At 54.7% G+C, this 23,187-nt stretch overlaps 1 protein-coding gene across 1 annotated transcript in view; it reads right to left on the bottom strand.

Annotated features, from left to right (window-relative positions):
• LOC137561460 (uncharacterized HIT-like protein Synpcc7942_1390) overlaps positions 1-17,931 on the bottom strand; it is a 42,404-nt gene extending 24,473 nt beyond the window's left edge. Inside the window, exon 1 of the mRNA XM_068272757.1 lies at positions 17,685-17,931. Coding sequence (XP_068128858.1) covers position 17,685 — 1 coding nt within the window. The 5' untranslated portion in view covers positions 17,686-17,931. The remainder of the gene's footprint in view (positions 1-17,684) is intronic.
• Positions 17,932-23,187: the final 5,256 nt, after the last annotated feature.

Here is a 23,187-nt window from a genome sequence, read left to right as displayed (position 1 = left end):
TCACTGACATATGATGCTTGCACCGCCCCCTGACATATGATGCATGCACCAATCACTGACATATGATCACTGACATATGGTGCATGCACCGCCCCCTGACATATGGCACATGTACTGATCACTGACATATGACGCTTGCACCGCCCCCTGACATATGACGCATGCAGTGATCACTGACATATGACGCTTGCACCGCCCCCTGACATATGACGCATGCACTGATCACTGACATATGACGCTTGCACCGCCCCCTGACATATGGTGCATGCAGTGATCACTGACATATGATGCTTGCACCGCCCCCTGACATATGGTGCATGCAGTGATCACTGACATATGACGCTTGCACAGCCCCCTGACATATGACGCATGCAGTGATCACTGACATATGACGCTTGCACCGCCCCCTGACATATGGTGCATGCAGTGATCACTGACATATGACGCTTGCACCGCCCCCTGACATATGGTGCATGCACTGATCACTGACATATTACGCTTGCACAGCCCCCTGACATATGACGCATGCAGTGATCACTGACATATGATGCTTGCACCGCCCCCTGACATATGACGCATGCAGTGATCACTGACATATGACGCTTGCACCGCCCCCTGACATATGGTGCATGCAGTGATCACTGACATATGACGCTTGCACAGCCCCCTGACATATGGTGCATGCAGTGATCACTGACATATGATGCTTGCACCGCCCCCTGACATATGGTGCATGCAGTGATCACTGACATATGACGCTTGCACCGCCCCCTGACATATGACGCATGCACTGATCACTGACATATTACGCTTGCACAGCCCCCTGACATATGACGCATGCAGTGATCACTGACATATGATGCTTGCACCGCCCCCTGACATATGGTGCATGCAGTGATCACTGACATATGACGCTTGCACCGCCCCCTGACATATGACGCATGCAGTGATCACTGACATATGACGCTTGCACAGCCCCCTGACATATGACGCATGCAGTGATCACTGACATATGACGCTTGCACCGCCCCCTGACATATGGTGCATGCACTGATCACTGACATATTACGCTTGCACAGCCCCCTGACATATGACGCATGCAGTGATCACTGACATATGACGCTTGCACCGCCCCCTGACATATGACGCATGCAGTGATCACTGACATATGACGCTTGCACTGCCCCCTGACATATGACACATGCAGTGATCACTGACATATGACGCTTGCACCGCCCCCTGACATATGGTGCATGCACTGATCACTGACATATGACGCTTGCACCGCCCCCTGACATATGGTGCATGCACTGATCACTGACATATTACGCTTGCACAGCCCCCTGACATATGACGCATGCAGTGATCACTGACATATGACGCTTGCACCGCCCCCTGACATATGGTGCATGCAGTGATCACTGACATATGATGCTTGCACCGCCCCCTGACATATGGTGCATGCAGTGATCACTGACATATGACGCTTGCACCGCCCCTGACATATGGTGCATGCAGTGATCACTGACATATTACGCTTGCACAGCCCCCTGACATATGACGCATGCAGTGATCACTGACATATGACGCTTGCACCGCCCCCTGACATATGACGCATGCAGTGATCACTGACATATGACGCTTGCACAGCCCCCTGACATATGACGCATGCAGTGATCACTGACATATGACGCTTGCACCGCCCCCTGACATATGGTGCATGCAGTGATCACTGACATATGACGCTTGCACCGCCCCCTGACATATGGTGCATGCACTGATCACTGACATATTACGCTTGCACAGCCCCCTGACATATGACGCATGCAGTGATCACTGACATATGACGCTTGCACCGCCCCCTGACATATGGTGCATGCAGTGATCACTGACATATGACGCTTGCACAGCCCCCTGACATATGGTGCATGCAGTGATCACTGACATATGATGCTTGCACCGCCCCCTGACATATGGTGCATGCAGTGATCACTGACATATGACGCTTGCACAGCCCCCTGACATATGACGCATGCAGTGATCACTGACATATGACGCTTGCACCGCCCCCTGACATATGGTGCATGCAGTGATCACTGACATATGACGCTTGCACCGCCCCCTGACATATGGTGCATGCACTGATCACTGACATATTACGCTTGCACAGCCCCCTGACATATGACGCATGCAGTGATCACTGACATATGACGCTTGCACCGCCCCCTGACATATGGTGCATGCAGTGATCACTGACATATGACGCTTGCACAGCCCCCTGACATATGACGCATGCAGTGATCACTGACATATGACGCTTGCACCGCCCCCTGACATATGGTGCATGCAGTGATCACTGACATATGACGCTTGCACCGCCCCCTGACATATGGTGTATGCACTGATCACTGACATATTACGCTTGCACAGCCCCCTGACATATGACGCATGCAGTGATCACTGACATATGACGCTTGCACCGCCCCCTGACATATGGTGCATGCAGTGATCACTGACATATGACGCTTGCACAGCCCCCTGACATATGGTGCATGCAGTGATCACTGACATATGATGCTTGCACCGCCCCCTGACATATGGTGCATGCAGTGATCACTGACATATGACGCTTGCACAGCCCCCTGACATATGACGCATGCAGTGATCACTGACATATGACGCTTGCACCGCCCCCTGACATATGGTGCATGCAGTGATCACTGACATATGACGCTTGCACCGCCCCCTGACATATGGTGCATGCACTGATCACTGACATATGACGCTTGCACAGCCCCCTGACATATGACGCATGCAGTGATCACTGACATATGACGCTTGCACAGCCCCCTGACATATGGTGCATGCAGTGATCACTGACATATGACGCTTGCACAGCCCCCTGACATATGACACATGCAGTGATCACTGACATATGACGCTTGCACAGCCCCCTGACATATGGTGCATGCACTGATCACTGACATATTACGCTTGCACAGCCCCCTGACATATGACGCATGCAGTGATCACTGACATATGACGCTTGCACAGCCCCCTGACATATGGTGCATGCAGTGATCACTGACATATGACGCTTGCACCGCCCCCTGACATATGGTGCATGCACTGATCACTGACATATTACGCTTGCACAGCCCCCTGACATATGACGCATGCAGTGATCACTGACATATGACGCTTGCACCGCCCCCTGACATATGGTGCATGCAGTGATCACTGACATATGACGCTTGCACCGCCCCCTGACATATGGTGCATGCACTGATCACTGACATATGACGCTTGCACAGCCCCCTGACATATGACGCATGCAGTGATCACTGACATATGACGCTTGCACAGCCCCCTGACATATGGTGCATGCAGTGATCACTGACATATGACGCTTGCACAGCCCCCTGACATATGGTGCATGCAGTGATCACTGACATATGATGCTTGCACCGCCCCCTGACATATGGTGCATGCAGTGATCACTGACATATGACGCTTGCACAGCCCCCTGACATATGACGCATGCAGTGATCACTGACATATGACGCTTGCACAGCCCCCTGACATATGGTGCATGCAGTGATCACTGACATATGACGCTTGCACAGCCCCCTGACATATGACACATGCAGTGATCACTGACATATGACGCTTGCACAGCCCCCTGACATATGGTGCATGCACTGATCACTGACATATTACGCTTGCACAGCCCCCTGACATATGACGCATGCAGTGATCACTGACATATGACGCATGCACCAATCACTGACATATGACGCCTGCACCGCCCCCTGACATATGGTGCATGCACTGATCACTGACATATGATGCTTGCACCGCCCCCTGACATATGATGCATGCACCAATCACTGACATATGATCACTGACATATGGTGCATGCACCGCCCCCTGACATATGGCACATGTACTGATCACTGACATATGACGCTTGCACCGCCCCCTGACATATGACGCATGCAGTGATCACTGACATATGACGCTTGCACCGCCCCCTGACATATGACGCATGCACTGATCACTGACATATGACGCTTGCACCGCCCCCTGACATATGGTGCATGCAGTGATCACTGACATATGATGCTTGCACCGCCCCCTGACATATGGTGCATGCAGTGATCACTGACATATGACGCTTGCACAGCCCCCTGACATATGACGCATGCAGTGATCACTGACATATGACGCTTGCACCGCCCCCTGACATATGGTGCATGCAGTGATCACTGACATATGACGCTTGCACCGCCCCCTGACATATGGTGCATGCACTGATCACTGACATATTACGCTTGCACAGCCCCCTGACATATGACGCATGCAGTGATCACTGACATATGATGCTTGCACCGCCCCCTGACATATGACGCATGCAGTGATCACTGACATATGACGCTTGCACCGCCCCCTGACATATGGTGCATGCAGTGATCACTGACATATGACGCTTGCACAGCCCCCTGACATATGGTGCATGCAGTGATCACTGACATATGATGCTTGCACCGCCCCCTGACATATGGTGCATGCAGTGATCACTGACATATGACGCTTGCACCGCCCCCTGACATATGACGCATGCACTGATCACTGACATATTACGCTTGCACAGCCCCCTGACATATGACGCATGCAGTGATCACTGACATATGATGCTTGCACCGCCCCCTGACATATGGTGCATGCAGTGATCACTGACATATGACGCTTGCACCGCCCCCTGACATATGACGCATGCAGTGATCACTGACATATGACGCTTGCACAGCCCCCTGACATATGACGCATGCAGTGATCACTGACATATGACGCTTGCACCGCCCCCTGACATATGGTGCATGCACTGATCACTGACATATTACGCTTGCACAGCCCCCTGACATATGACGCATGCAGTGATCACTGACATATGACGCTTGCACCGCCCCCTGACATATGACGCATGCAGTGATCACTGACATATGACGCTTGCACTGCCCCCTGACATATGACACATGCAGTGATCACTGACATATGACGCTTGCACCGCCCCCTGACATATGGTGCATGCACTGATCACTGACATATGACGCTTGCACCGCCCCCTGACATATGGTGCATGCACTGATCACTGACATATTACGCTTGCACAGCCCCCTGACATATGACGCATGCAGTGATCACTGACATATGACGCTTGCACCGCCCCCTGACATATGGTGCATGCAGTGATCACTGACATATGATGCTTGCACCGCCCCCTGACATATGGTGCATGCAGTGATCACTGACATATGACGCTTGCACCGCCCCTGACATATGGTGCATGCAGTGATCACTGACATATTACGCTTGCACAGCCCCCTGACATATGACGCATGCAGTGATCACTGACATATGACGCTTGCACCGCCCCCTGACATATGACGCATGCAGTGATCACTGACATATGACGCTTGCACAGCCCCCTGACATATGACGCATGCAGTGATCACTGACATATGACGCTTGCACCGCCCCCTGACATATGGTGCATGCAGTGATCACTGACATATGACGCTTGCACCGCCCCCTGACATATGGTGCATGCACTGATCACTGACATATTACGCTTGCACAGCCCCCTGACATATGACGCATGCAGTGATCACTGACATATGACGCTTGCACCGCCCCCTGACATATGGTGCATGCAGTGATCACTGACATATGACGCTTGCACAGCCCCCTGACATATGGTGCATGCAGTGATCACTGACATATGATGCTTGCACCGCCCCCTGACATATGGTGCATGCAGTGATCACTGACATATGACGCTTGCACAGCCCCCTGACATATGACGCATGCAGTGATCACTGACATATGACGCTTGCACCGCCCCCTGACATATGGTGCATGCAGTGATCACTGACATATGACGCTTGCACCGCCCCCTGACATATGGTGCATGCACTGATCACTGACATATTACGCTTGCACAGCCCCCTGACATATGACGCATGCAGTGATCACTGACATATGACGCTTGCACCGCCCCCTGACATATGGTGCATGCAGTGATCACTGACATATGACGCTTGCACAGCCCCCTGACATATGACGCATGCAGTGATCACTGACATATGACGCTTGCACCGCCCCCTGACATATGGTGCATGCAGTGATCACTGACATATGACGCTTGCACCGCCCCCTGACATATGGTGTATGCACTGATCACTGACATATTACGCTTGCACAGCCCCCTGACATATGACGCATGCAGTGATCACTGACATATGACGCTTGCACCGCCCCCTGACATATGGTGCATGCAGTGATCACTGACATATGACGCTTGCACAGCCCCCTGACATATGGTGCATGCAGTGATCACTGACATATGATGCTTGCACCGCCCCCTGACATATGGTGCATGCAGTGATCACTGACATATGACGCTTGCACAGCCCCCTGACATATGACGCATGCAGTGATCACTGACATATGACGCTTGCACCGCCCCCTGACATATGGTGCATGCAGTGATCACTGACATATGACGCTTGCACCGCCCCCTGACATATGGTGCATGCACTGATCACTGACATATGACGCTTGCACAGCCCCCTGACATATGACGCATGCAGTGATCACTGACATATGACGCTTGCACAGCCCCCTGACATATGGTGCATGCAGTGATCACTGACATATGACGCTTGCACAGCCCCCTGACATATGACACATGCAGTGATCACTGACATATGACGCTTGCACAGCCCCCTGACATATGGTGCATGCACTGATCACTGACATATTACGCTTGCACAGCCCCCTGACATATGACGCATGCAGTGATCACTGACATATGACGCTTGCACAGCCCCCTGACATATGGTGCATGCAGTGATCACTGACATATGACGCTTGCACCGCCCCCTGACATATGGTGCATGCACTGATCACTGACATATTACGCTTGCACAGCCCCCTGACATATGACGCATGCAGTGATCACTGACATATGACGCTTGCACCGCCCCCTGACATATGGTGCATGCAGTGATCACTGACATATGACGCTTGCACCGCCCCCTGACATATGGTGCATGCACTGATCACTGACATATGACGCTTGCACAGCCCCCTGACATATGACGCATGCAGTGATCACTGACATATGACGCTTGCACAGCCCCCTGACATATGGTGCATGCAGTGATCACTGACATATGACGCTTGCACAGCCCCCTGACATATGGTGCATGCAGTGATCACTGACATATGATGCTTGCACCGCCCCCTGACATATGGTGCATGCAGTGATCACTGACATATGACGCTTGCACAGCCCCCTGACATATGACGCATGCAGTGATCACTGACATATGACGCTTGCACCGCCCCCTGACATATGGTGCATGCAGTGATCACTGACATATGACGCTTGCACCGCCCCCTGACATATGGTGCATGCACTGATCACTGACATATTACGCTTGCACAGCCCCCTGACATATGACGCATGCAGTGATCACTGACATATGACGCTTGCAGCGCCCCCTGACATATGGTGCATGCAGTGATCACTGACATATGACGCTTGCACAGCCCCCTGACATATGACGCATGCAGTGATCACTGACATATGACGCTTGCACAGCCCCCTGACATATGGTGCATGCAGTGATCACTGACATATGACGCTTGCACCGCCCCCTGACATATGGTGCATGCAGTGATCACTGACATATGATGCTTGCACCGCCCCCTGACATATGGTGCATGCAGTGATCACTGACATATGACGCTTGCACAGCCCCCTGACATATGGTGCATGCAGTGATCACTGACATATGACGCTTGCACCGCCCCCTGACATATGGTGCATGCAGTGATCACTGACATATGACGCTTGCACAGCCCCCTGACATATGACGCATGCAGTGATCACTGACATATGACGCTTGCACAGCCCCCTAAAATATGGTGCATGCACTGATCACTGACATATTACGCTTGCACAGCCCCCTGACATATGGTGCATGCAGTGATCACTGACATATGACGCTTGCACCGCCCCCTGACATATGACGCATGCAGTGATCACTGACATATGACGCTTGCACCGCCCCCTGACATATGGTGCATGCAGTGATCACTGACATATGACGCTTGCACCGCCCCCTGACATATGACGCATGCAGTGATCACTGACATATGACGCTTGCACCGCCCCCTGACATATGGTGCATGCAGTGATCACTGACATATGACGCTTGCACAGCCCCCTGACATATGACGCATGCAGTGATCACTGACATATGACGCTTGCACCGCCCCCTGACATATGGTGCATGCAGTGATCACTGACATATGATGCTTGCACCGCCCCCTGACATATGGTGCATGCAGTGATCACTGACATATGACGCTTGCACCGCCCCCTGACATATGACGCATGCAGTGATCACTGACATATGATGCTTGCACCGCCCCCTGACATATGGTGCATGCAGTGATCACTGACATATGACGCTTGCACCGCCCCCTGACATATGGTGCATGCACTGATCACTGACATATTACGCTTGCACCGCCCCCTGACATATGGTGCATGCAGTGATCACTGACATATGACGCTTGCACAGCCCCCTGACATATGACGCATGCAGTGATCACTGACATATGACGCTTGCACCGCCCCCTGACATATGGTGCATGCAGTGATCACTGACATATGATGCTTGCACCGCCCCCTGACATATGGTGCATGCAGTGATCACTGACATATTACGCTTGCACCGCCCCCTGACATATGGTGCATGCAGTGATCACTGACATATGACGCTTGCACCGCCCCCTGACATATGGTGCATGCAGTGATCACTGACATATGACGCTTGCACCGCCCCCTGACATATGGTGCATGCACTGATCACTGACATATTACGCTTGCACCGCCCCCTGACATATGGTGCATGCAGTGATCACTGACATATGACGCTTGCACCGCCCCCTGACATATGGTGCATGCAGTGATCACTGACATATGACGCTTGCACCGCCCCCTGACATATGGTGCATGCAGTGATCACTGACATATGACGCTTGCACCGCCCCCTGACATATGGTGCACGCAGTGATCACTGACATATGACGCTTGCACCGCCCCCTGACATATGACGCATGCAGTGATCACTGACATATGACGCTTGCACCGCCCCCTGACATATGGTGCATGCAGTGATCACTGACATATGACGCTTGCACAGCCCCCTGACATATGGTGCATGCAGTGATCACTGACATATTACGCTTGCACCGCCCCCTGACATATGGTGCATGCAGTGATCACTGACATATGACGCTTGCACAGCCCCCTGACATATGGTGCATGCAGTGATCACTGACATATGACGCTTGCACCGCCCCCTGACATATGGTGCATGCAGTGATCACTGACATATTACGCTTGCACAGCCCCCTGACATATGGTGCATGCAGTGATCACTGACATATGACGCTTGCACCGCCCCCTGACATATGACGCATGCAGTGATCACTGACATATGACGCTTGCACCGCCCCCTGACATATGGTGCATGCAGTGATCACTGACATATGATGCTTGCACCGCCCCCTGACATATGGTGCATGCAGTGATCACTGACATATGACGCTTGCACCGCCCCCTGACATATGACGCATGCAGTGATCAATGACATATGACGCTTGCACCGCCCCCTGACATATGGCACATGCACTGATCACTGACATATTACGCTTGCACCGCCCCTTGACATATGACGCATGCAGTGATCACTGACATATGATGCTTGCACAGCCCCCTGACATATGACGCATGCAGTGATCACTGACATATGATGCTTGCACAGCCCCCTGACATATGACGCATGCAGTGATCACTGACATATGATGCTTGCACCGCCCCCTGACATATGGTGCATGCAGTGATCACTGACATATTACGCTTGCACCGCCCCCTGACATATGGTGCATGCAGTGATCACTGACATATGACGCTTGCACAGCCCCCTGACATATGGTGCATGCAGTGATCACTGACATATGACGCTTGCACCGCCCCCTGACATATGGTGCATGCAGTGATCACTGACATATTACGCTTGCACAGCCCCCTGACATATGGTGCATGCAGTGATCACTGACATATGACGCTTGCACCGCCCCCTGACATATGACGCATGCAGTGATCACTGACATATGACGCTTGCACCGCCCCCTGACATATGACGCTTGCACCGCCCCCTGACATATGGTGCATGCAGTGATCACTGACATATTACGCTTGCACAGCCCCCTGACATATGGTGCATGCAGTGATCACTGACATATGACGCTTGCACCGCCCCCTGACATATGACGCATGCAGTGATCACTGACATATGACGCTTGCACCGCCCCCTGACATATGGTGCATGCAGTGATCACTGACATATGATGCTTGCACCGCCCCCCGACATATGGTGCATGCAGTGATCACTGACATATGACGCTTGCACCGCCCCCTGACATATGACGCATGCAGTGATCACTGACATATGACGCTTGCACCGCCCCCTGACATATGGCACATGCACTGATCACTGACATATTACGCTTGCACCGCCCCCTGACATATGACGCATGCAGTGATCACTGACATATGATGCTTGCACAGCCCCCTGACATATGACGCATGCAGTGATCACTGACATATGATGCTTGCACCGCCCCCTGACATATGGTGCATGCACTGATCACTGACATATTACGCTTGCACCGCCCCCTGACATATGACGCATGCAGTGATCACTGACATATGATGCTTGCACCGCCCCCTGACATATGACGCATGCAGTGATCACTGACATATGACGCTTGCACCGCCCCCTGACATATGGTGCATGCAGTGATCACTGACATATGATGCTTGCACCGCCCCCTGACATATGACGCATGCAGTGATCACTGACATATGACGCTTGCACCGCCCCCTGACATATGGTGCATGCAGTGATCACTGACATATGACGCTTGCACCGCCCCCTGACATATGGTGCATGCAGTGATCACTGACATATGACGCTTGCACCGCCCCCTGACATATGACGCATGCAGTGATCACTGACATATGACGCTTGCACCGCCCCCTGACATATGGTGCATGCAGTGATCACTGACATATGATGCTTGCACCGCCCCCTGACATATGGTGCATGCAGTGATCACTGACATATGACGCTTGCACCGCCCCCTGACATATGGTGCATGCAGTGATCACTGACATATGACGCTTGCACCGCCCCCTGACATATGACGCATGCAGTGATCACTGACATATGACGCTTGCACCGCCCCCTGACATATGGCGCATGCAGTGATCACTGACATATGACGCTTGCACCGCCCCCTGACATATGACGCATGCAGTGATCACTGACATATGATGCTTGCACAGCCCCCTGACATATGACGCATGCAGTGATCACTGACATATGATGCTTGCACCGCCCCCTGACATATGGTGCATGCAGTGATCACTGACATATTACGCTTGCACCGCCCCCTGACATATGACGCATGCAGTAATCACTAACATATGATGCTTGCACAGCCCCCTGACATATGGTGCATGCAGTGATCACTGACATATGACGCTTGCACCGCCCCCTGACATATGACGCATGCAGTGATCACTGACATATGACGCTTGCACAGCCCCCTGACATATGGTGCATGCAGTGATCACTGACATATGACGCTTGCACAGCCCCCTGACATATGGTGCATGCAGTGATCACTGACATATTACGCTTGCACCGCCCCCTGACATATGACGCATGCAGTGATCACTGACATATGACGCTTGCACCGCCCCCTGACATATGACGCATGCAGTGATCACTGACATATGATGCTTGCACCGCCCCCTGACATATGACGCATGCACTGATCACTGACATATGATGCTTGCACAGCCCCCTGACATATGGTGCATGCAGTGATCACTGACATATGACGCTTGCACCGCCCCCTGACATATGGTGCATGCACTGATCACTGACATATTACGCTTGCACCGCCCCCTGACATATGACGCATGCAGTGATCACTGACATATGATGCTTGCACCGCCCCCTGACATATGCTGCATGCAGTGATCACTGACATATGACGCTTGCACCGCCCCCTGACATATGGTGCATGCACTGATCACTGACATATGACGCTTGCACCGCCCCCTGACATATGCTGCATGCAGTGATCACTGACATATGACGCTTGCACCGCCCCCTGACATATGACGCATGCAGTGATCACTGACATATGATGCTTGCACCGCCCCCTGACATATGCTGCATGCAGTGATCACTGACATATGACGCTTGCACCGCCCCCTGACATATGGTGCATGCACTGATCACTGACATATTACGCTTGCACCGCCCCCTGACATATGACGCATGCAGTGATCACTGACATATGATGCTTGCACCGCCCCCTGACATATGCTGCATGCAGTGATCACTGACATATGACGCTTGCACCGCCCCCTGACATATGGTGCATGCACTGATCACTGACATATGACGCTTGCACCGCCCCCTGACATATGCTGCATGCAGTGATCACTGACATATGACGCTTGCACCGCCCCCTGACATATGACGCATGCAGTGATCACTGACATATGATGCTTGCACCGCCCCCTGACATATGCTGCATGCAGTGATCACTGACATATGATGCTTGCACCGCCCCCTGACATATGGTGCATGCAGTGATCACTGACATATGACGCTTGCACCGCCCCCTGACATATGCTGCATGCAGTGATCACTGACATATGACGCTTGCACCGCCCCCTGACATATGGTGCATGCACTGATCACTGACATATGACGCTTGCACTGCCCCCTGACATATGACGCATGCAGTGATCACTGACATATGACGCTTGCACAGCCCCCTGACATATGCTGCATGCAGTGATCACTGACATATGATGCTTGCACCGCCCCCTGACATATGGTGCATGCAGTGATCACTGACATATGACGCTTGCACCGCCCCCTGACATATGCTGCATGCAGTGATCACTGACATATGACGCTTGCACCGCCCCCTGACATATGGTGCATGCACTGATCACTGACATATGACGCTTGCACCGCCCCCTGACATATGCTGCATGCAGTGATCACTGACATATGATGCTTGCACCGCCCCCTGACATATGGCGCATGCACCGCCCCCTGACATATGACGCTTGCACCGCCCCCTGACATATGCTGCATGCAGTGATCACTGACATATGACGCTTGCACCGCCCCCTGACATATGGTGCATGCACTGATCACTGACATATTACGCTTGCACCGCCCCCTGACATATGACGCATGCAGTGATCACTGACATATGACGCTTGCACAGCCCCCTGACATATGCTGCATGCAGTGATCACTGACATATGATGCTTGCACCGCCCCCTGACATATGGTGCATGCACTGATCACTGACATATTACGCTTGCACCGCCCCCTGACATATGGTGCATGCACTGATCACTGACATATTACGCTTGCACAGCCCCCTGACATATGACGCATGCAGTGATCACTGACATATGACGCTTGCACAGCCCCCTGACATATGGTGCATGCAGTGATCACTGACATATGACGCTTGCACCGCCCCCTGACATATGGTGCATGCACTGATCACTGACATATTACGCTTGCACAGCCCCCTGACATATGACGCATGCAGTGATCACTGACATATGACGCTTGCACAGCCCCCTGACATATGGTGCATGCAGTGATCACTGACATATGACGCTTGCACAGCCCCCTGACATATGGTGCATGCAGTGATCACTGACATATTACGCTTGCACAGCCCCCTGACATATGACGCATGCAGTGATCACTGACATATGACGCTTGCACCGCCCCCTGACATATGGTGCATGCACTGATCACTGACATATTACGCTTGCACCGCCCCCTGACATATGACGCATGCAGTGATCACTGACATATGACGCTTGCACAGCCCCCTGACATATGCTGCATGCAGTGATCACTGACATATGATGCTTGCACCGCCCCCTGACATATGGTGCATGCACTGATCACTGACATATTACGCTTGCACCGCCCCCTGACATATGGTGCATGCACTGATCACTGACATATTACGCTTGCACAGCCCCCTGACATATGACGCATGCAGTGATCACTGACATATGACGCTTGCACAGCCCCCTGACATATGGTGCATGCAGTGATCACTGACATATGACGCTTGCACCGCCCCCTGACATATGGTGCATGCACTGATCACTGACATATTACGCTTGCACAGCCCCCTGACATATGGTGCATGCAGTGATCACTGACATATTACGCTTGCACAGCCCCCTGACATATGGTGCATGCAGTGATCACTGACATATTACGCTTGCACAGCCCCCTGACATATGACGCATGCAGTGATCACTGACATATGACGCTTGCACCGCCCCCTGACATATGGTGCATGCAGTGATCACTGACATATTACGCTTGCACAGCCCCCTGACATATGACGCTTGCACCGCCCCCTGACATATGGTGCATGCACTGATCACTGACATATGACGCTTGCACAGCCCCCTGACATATGGTGCATGCAGTGATCACTGACATATGACGCTTGCACCGCCCCCTGACATATGGTGCATGCACTGATCACTGACATATTACGCTTGCACCGCCCCCTGACATATGGTGCATGCAGTGATCACTGACATATTACGCTTGCACAGCCCCCTGACATATGACGCATGCAGTGATCACTGACATATGACGCTTGCACAGCCCCCTGACATATGGTGCATGCAGTGATCACTGACATATGACGCTTGCACCGCCCCCTGACATATGCTGCATGCAGTGATCACTGACATATGACGCTTGCACAGCCCCCTGACATATGACGCATGCAGTGATCACTGACATATGACGCTTGCACCGCCCCCTGACATATGGTGCATGCAGTGATCACTGACATATGACGCTTGCACAGCCCCCTGACATATGACGCATGCAGTGATCACTGACATATGACGCTTGCACAGCCCCCTGACATATGACGCATGCAGTGATCACTGACATATGACGCTTGCACCGCCCCCTGACATATGGTGCATGCAGTGATCACTGACATATGACGCTTGCACCGCCCCCTGACATATGGTGCATGCACTGATCACTGACATATGACGCTTGCACAGCCCCCTGACATATGACGCATGCAGTGATCACTGACATATGACGCTTGCACCGCCCCCTGACATATGGTGCATGCAGTGATCACTGACATATGACGCTTGCACCGCCCCCTGACATATGGTGCATGCACTGATCACTGACATATGACGCTTGCACCGCCCCCTGACATATGGTGCATGCACTGATCACTGACATATGACGCTTGCACAGCCCCCTGACATATGGTGCATGCAGTGATCACTGACATATGACGCTTGCACAGCCCCCTGACATATGGTGCATGCAGTGATCACTGACATATTACGCTTGCACAGCCCCCTGACATATGGTGCATGCAGTGATCACTGACATATGACGCTTGCACCGCCCCCTGACATATGGTGCATGCACTGATCACTGACATATGACGCTTGCACCGCCCCCTGACATATGGTGCATGCACTGATCACTGACATATGACGCTTGCACCGCCCCCTGACATATGGTGCATGCACTGATCACTGACATATGACGCTTGCACAGCCCCCTGACATATGGTGCATGCAGTGATCACTGACATATGACGCTTGCACCGCCCCCTGACATATGGTGCATGCACTGATCACTGACATATGACGCTTGCACCGCCCCCTGACATATGGTGCATGCACTGATCACTGACATATGACGCTTGCACAGCCCCCTGACATATGGTGCATGCACTGATCACTGACATATGACGCTTGCACCGCCCCCTGACATATGGTGCATGCACTGATCACTGACATATGACGCTTGCACCGCCCCCTGACATATGGTGCATGCACTGATCACTGACATATGACGCTTGCACCGCCCCCTGACATATGGTGCATGCACTGATCACTGACATATGACGCTTGCACAGCCCCCTGACATATGGTGCATGCAGTGATCACTGACATATGACGCTTGCACCGCCCCCTGACATATGGTGCATGCAGTGATCACTGACATATGACGCTTGCACCGCCCCCTGACATATGGTGCATGCACTGATCACTGACATATTACGCTTGCACAGCCCCCTGACATATGGTGCATGCAGTGATCACTGACATATGACGCTTGCACCGCCCCCTGACATATGGTGCATGCACTGATCACTGACATATGACGCTTGCACCGCCCCCTGACATATGACGCATGCAGTGATCACTGACATATGACGCTTGCACAGCCCCCTGACATATGGTGCATGCAGTGATCACTGACATATTACGCTTGCACAGCCCCCTGACATATGGTGCATGCAGTGATCACTGACATATGACGCTTGCACCGCCCCCTGACATATGGTGCATGCACTGATCACTGACATATGACGCTTGCACCGCCCCCTGACATATGGTGCATGCACTGATCACTGACATATGACGCTTGCACCGCCCCCTGACATATGGTGCATGCACTGATCACTGACATATGACGCTTGCACAGCCCCCTGACATATGGTGCATGCAGTGATCACTGACATATGACGCTTGCACCGCCCCCTGACATATGGTGCATGCACTGATCACTGACATATGACGCTTGCACCGCCCCCTGACATATGGTGCATGCACTGATCACTGACATATGACGCTTGCACAGCCCCCTGACATATGGTGCATGCACTGATCACTGACATATGACGCTTGCACCGCCCCCTGACATATGGTGCATGCACTGATCACTGACATATGACGCTTGCACCGCCCCCTGACATATGGTGCATGCACTGATCACTGACATATGACGCTTGCACCGCCCCCTGACATATGGTGCATGCACTGATCACTGACATATGACGCTTGCACAGCCCCCTGACATATGGTGCATGCAGTGATCACTGACATATGACGCTTGCACCGCCCCCTGACATATGGTGCATGCACTGATCACTGACATATGACGCTTGCACCGCCCCCTGACATATGGTGCATGCAGTGATCACTGACATATGACGCTTGCACAGCCCCCTGACATATGACGCATGCAGTGATCACTGACATATGACGCTTGCACCGCCCCCTGACATATGACGCATGCAGTGATCACTGACATATGACGCTTGCACCGCCCCCTGACATATGGTGCATGCAGTGATCACTGACATATGACGCTTGCACCGCCCCCTGACATATGACGCATGCACTGATCACTGACATATGACGCTTGCACAGCCCCCTGACATATGACGCATGCAGTGATCACTGACATATGACGCTTGCACAGCCCCCTGACATATGCTGCCTGGTCATGGCAGGAGGAAGTGATGTAAGAGGATGTGGGGTTTGGACAGTGACCTCATCAGAAGAGGCTAGTGATGTCACAGATAGAAGAGCAGAATGTCATGATATACAAACTTACTGAGACAGACTTCAGCACTTCCGGGCCCGCCTCCTGCCTACGTCACAGTGCCAGACACGCAGACTGCTCTCCCCAGTAACCGCAGCAGCTCTGCCCTCATCCAACATGGCGGCGCCGGCACTTCCGGGAACACAGCGGAGGAGAGGACGTGACTCCGCCCCCGCTGGTGAGGCGGTGCTGTCAGTCGGGACACACCCCCAGCCGAGCTGCGTACAGAGCGGAGCCTTGTGTGTGACGCGCGGGATCACGTGACGTGCGGGCGTGTCAGTATAAATGGCGGCGCAGCTATTACCATATAGGGGCACACAGCCAGGGGCGGGGATTGCATATCATTATGTACATGAGATGCTGTAGTGCAGATCTGGCGGTTGATGCAACCGTAGTGTGACCCCGCCTCCGCCACACCCCTCAGCAGCTGCTCTCCAGCATCATAACCCCGCCACACCCCTAACCCCGCCTCCGCCACACCCCCTCCCCAGTGATGAAGATCACACTGCTGCTCTCCAGCATCATGACCCCGCCCCGTCACACCCCTAACCACGCCTCCGCCACACCCCCTCACCAGTGAAGATCACACTGCTGCTCTCCAGCATCATAACCCCGCCCCGTCACACCCCTAACCCCGCCTCCGCCACACCCCCTCACCAGTGATGAAGATCACACTGCTGCTCTCCAGCATCATAACCCCGCTCCACCCCTAACCCCGCCTCCGCCACACCCCCTCACCAGTGAAGATCACACTGCTGCTCTCCAGCATCATGAGCCCGCCCCGTCACACCCCTAACCCCGCCTCCCCCACACCCCCTCACCAGTGAAGAAGATCACACTGCTGCTCTCCAGCATCATAACCCCGCCCTGTCACACCCCTAACCACGCCTCCGCCACACCCCCTCACCAGTGATGAAGATCACACTGCTGCTCTCCAGCATCATAACCCCGCCCTGTCACACCCCTAACCCCGTCTCCACCACACCCCCTCACCAGTGATGAAGATCACACTGCTGCTCTCCAGCATCATAACCCCGCCCCGTCACACCCCTAACCACGCCTCCGCCACACCCCCTCACCAGTGATGAAGATCACACTGCTGCTCTCCAGCATCATAACCCCGCCCCACCCCTAACCCCGCCTCCGCCACACCCCCTCACCAGTGATGAAGATCACACTGCTGCTCTCCAGTATCATAACCCCGCCCCGTCACACCCCTAACCACGCCTCCGCCACACCCCCTCACCAGTGATGAAGATCACACTGCTGCTCTCCAGCATCATAACCCCGCCCCACCCCTAACCCCGCCTCCGCCACACCCCCTTACCAGTGATGAAGATCACACTGCTGCTCTCCAGTATCATAACCCCGCCCCGTCACACCCCTAACCACGCCTCCGCCACACCCCCTCACCAGTGATGAAGATCACACTGCTGCTCTCCAGCATCATAACCCCGCCCTGTCACACCCCTAACCACGCCTCCGCCACACCCCCTCACCAGTGATGAAGATCACACTGCTGCTCTCCAGCATCATAACCCCGCCCCGTCACACCCCTAACCACGCCTCCGCCACACCCCCTCACCAGTGATGAAGATCACACTGCTGCTCTCCAGCATCATAACCCCGCCCCACCCCTAACCCCGCCACACCCCCTCACCAGTGATGAAGATCACACTGCTGCTCTCCAGTATCATAACCCCGCCCCGTCACACCCCTAACCCCGCCTCCGCCACACCCCTAACCAGTGATGAAGATCACACTGCTGCTCTCCAGCATCATAACCCCGCCCTGTCACACCCCTAACCACGCCTCCGCCACACCCCCTCCCCAGTGAAGATCACACTGCTGCTCTCCAGCATCATGAGCCCGCCCCGTCACACCCCTAACCCCGCCCCGTCACACCCCCTCACCAGTGATGAAGATCACACTGCTGCTCTCCAGCATCATAACCCCGCCCTGTCACACCCCTAACCACGCCTCCGCCACACCCCCTCACCAGTGATGAAGATCACACTGCTGCTCTCCAGCATCATAACCCCGCCCCGTCACACCCCTAACCACGCCTCCGCCACACCCCCTCACCAGTGATGAAGATCACACTGCTGCTCTCCAGCATCATGAGCCCGCCCTGTCACACCCCTAACCACGCCTCCGCCACACCCCCTCACCAGTGATGAAGATCACACTGCTGCTCTCCAGCATCATAACCCCGCCCCACCCCTAACCCCGCCTCCGTCACACCCCCTCACCAGTGATGAAGATCACACTGCTGCTCTCCAGTATCATAACCCCGCCCCGTCACACCCCTAACCCCGCCTCCGCCACACCCCTAACCAGTGATGAAGATCACACTGCTGCTCTCCAGCATCATAACCCCGCCCTGTCACACCCATAACCACGCCTCCGCCACACCCCCTCCCCAGTGAAGATCACACTGCTGCTCTCCAGCATCATGAGCCCGCCCCATCACACCCCTAACCCCGCCCCGTCACACCCCCTCACCAGTGATGAAGATCACACTGCTGCTCTCCAGCATCATAACCCCGCCCTGTCACACCCCTAACCACGCCTCCGCCACACCCCCTCACCAGTGATGAAGATCACACTGCTGCTCTCCAGCATCATAACCCCGCCCCGTCACACCCCTAACCACGCCTCCGCCACACCCCCTCACCAGTGATGAAGATCACACTGCTGCTCTCCAGCATCATGAGCCCGCCCTGTCACACCCCTAACCACGCCTCCGCCACACCCCTCACCAGTGATGAAGATCACACTGCTGCTCTCCAGCATCATGAGCCCGCCCCGTCACACCCCTAACCCCGCCTCCGCCACACCCCCTCACCAGTGAAGATCACACTGCTGCTCTCCAGCATCATAACCCCGCCCCGTCACACCCCTAACCCCGCCTCCGCCACACCCCCTCACCAGTGATGAAGATCACACTGCTGCTCTCCAGCATCATAACCCCGCCCCACCCCTATCCCCGCCTCCGCCACACCCCCTCACCAGTGATGAAGATCACACTGCTGCTCTCCAGCAACATAACCCCGCCCCGTCACACCCCTAACCACGCCTCCGCCACACCCCCTCACCAGTGATGAAGATCACACTGCTGCTCTCCAGCATCATAACCCCGCCCCACCCCTAACCCCGCCTCCGCCACACCCCCTCACCAGTGATGAAGATCACACTGCTGCTCTCCAGTATCATAACCCCGCCCCGTCACACCCCTAACCACGCCTCCGCCACACCCCCTCACCAGTGATGAAGATCACACTGCTGCTCTCCAGCATCATAACCCCGCCCTGTCACACCCCTAACCCCGCCTCCGCCACACCCCCTCACCAGTGAAGATCACACTGCTGCTCTCCAGCATCATGAGCCCGCCCCGTCACACCCCTAACCCCGCCTCCGCCACACCCCCTCACCAGTGATGAAGATCACACTGCTGCTCTCCAGCATCATAACCCCGCCCCACCCCTAACCCCGCCTCCGCCACACCCCCTCACCAGTGAAGATCACACTGCTGCTCTCCAGCATCATGAGCCCGCCCCGTCACACCCCTAACCCCGCCTCCGCCACACCCCCTCACCAGTGAAGATCACACTGCTGCTCTCCAGCATCATGAACCCGCCCCGTCACACCCCTAACCCCGCCTCTGCCACACCCCTAACCAGTGATGAAGATCACACTGCTGCTCTCCAGCATCATAACCCCGCCCTGTCACACCCCTAACCACGCCTCCGCCACACCCCCTCCCCAGTGAAGATCACACTGCTGCTCTCCAGCATCATGAGCCCGCCCCGTCACACCCCTAACCCCGCCCCGTCACACCCCCTCACCAGTGATGAAGATCACACTGCTGCTCTCCAGCATCATAACCCCGCCCTGTCACACCCCTAACCACGCCTCCGCCACACCCCCTCACCAGTGATGAAGATCACACTGCTGCTCTCCAGCATCATAACCCCGCCCCGTCACACCCCTAACCACGCCTCCGCCACACCCCCTCACCAGTGATGAAGATCACACTGCTGCTCTCCAGCATCATAACCCCGCCCTGTCACACCCCTAACCACGCCTCCGCCACACCCCCTCACCAGTGATGAAGATCACACTGCTGCTCTCCAGCATCATGAGCCCGCCCTGTCATACCCCTAACCACGCCTCCGCCACACCCCCTCACCAGTGATGAAGATCACACTGCTGCTCTCCAGCATCATAACCCCGCCCTGTCACACCCCTAACCACGCCTCCGCCACACCCCCTCACCAGTGATGAAGATCACACTGCTGCTCTCCAGCATCATGACCCCGCCCCACCCCTAACCCCGCCTCCGCCACACCCCCTCACCAGTGAAGATCACACTGCTGCTCTCCAGCATCATAACCCCGCCCCATCACACCCCTAACCCCGCCTCCGCCACACCCCCTCACCAGTGATGAAGATCACACTGCTGCTCTCCAGCATCATAACCCCGCCCCACCCCTAACCCCGCCTCCGCCACACCCCCTCACCAGTGATGAAGATCACACTGCTGCTCTCCAGCATCATAACCCCGCCCCGTCACACCCCTAACCACGCCTCCGCCACACCCCCTCACCAGTGATGAAGATCACACTGCTGCTCTCCAGCATCATGACCCCGCCCCGTCACACCCCTAACCACGCCTCCGCCACACCCCCTCACCAGTGAAGATCACACTGCTGCTCTCCAGCATCATAACCCCGCCCCGTCACACCCCTAACCCCGCCTCTGCCACACCCCCTCACCAGTGATGAAGATCACACTGCTGCTCTCCAGCACCATAACCCCGCCCCACCCCTAACCCCGCCTCCGCCACACCCCCTCACCAGTGATGAAGATCACACTGCTGCTCTCCAGCATCATAACCCCGCCCCGTCACACCCCTAACCACGCCTCCGCCACACCCCCTCACCAGTGATGAAGATCACACTGCTGCTCTCCAGCATCATAACCCCGCCCCACCCCTAACCCCGCCTCCGCCACACCCCCTCACCAGTGATGAAGATCACACTGCTGCTCTCCAGTATCATAACCCCGCCCCGTCACACCCCTAACCCCGCCTCCGCCACACCCCCTCACCAGTGAAGATCACACTGCTGCTCTCCAGCATCATGAGCCCGCCCCGTCACACCCCTAACCCCGCCTCCGCCACACCCCTAACCAGTGATGAAGATCACACTGCTGCTCTCCAGCATCATAACCCCGCCCTGTCACACCCCTAACCACGCCTCCGCCACACCCCCTCCCCAGTGAAGATCACACTGCTGCTCTCCAGCATCATGAGCCCGCCCCGTCACACCCCTAACCCCGCCCCGTCACACCCCCTCACCAGTGATGAAGATCACACTGCTGCTCTCCAGCATCATAACCCCGCCCTGTCACACCCCTAACCACGCCTCCGCCACACCCCCTCACCAGTGATGAAGATCACACTGCTGCTCTCCAGCATCATAACCCCGCCCCGTCACACCCCTAACCACGC

The sequence above is a fragment of the Hyperolius riggenbachi genome, chromosome 1 (genome assembly GCF_040937935.1).
Source record: "Hyperolius riggenbachi isolate aHypRig1 chromosome 1, aHypRig1.pri, whole genome shotgun sequence".
Classification (NCBI taxonomy): Eukaryota; Metazoa; Chordata; class Amphibia; order Anura; family Hyperoliidae; genus Hyperolius; species Hyperolius riggenbachi.
Note: the sequence above shows the minus strand (reverse complement) of the source record. Positions and strands in the feature narration are given on the sequence as shown.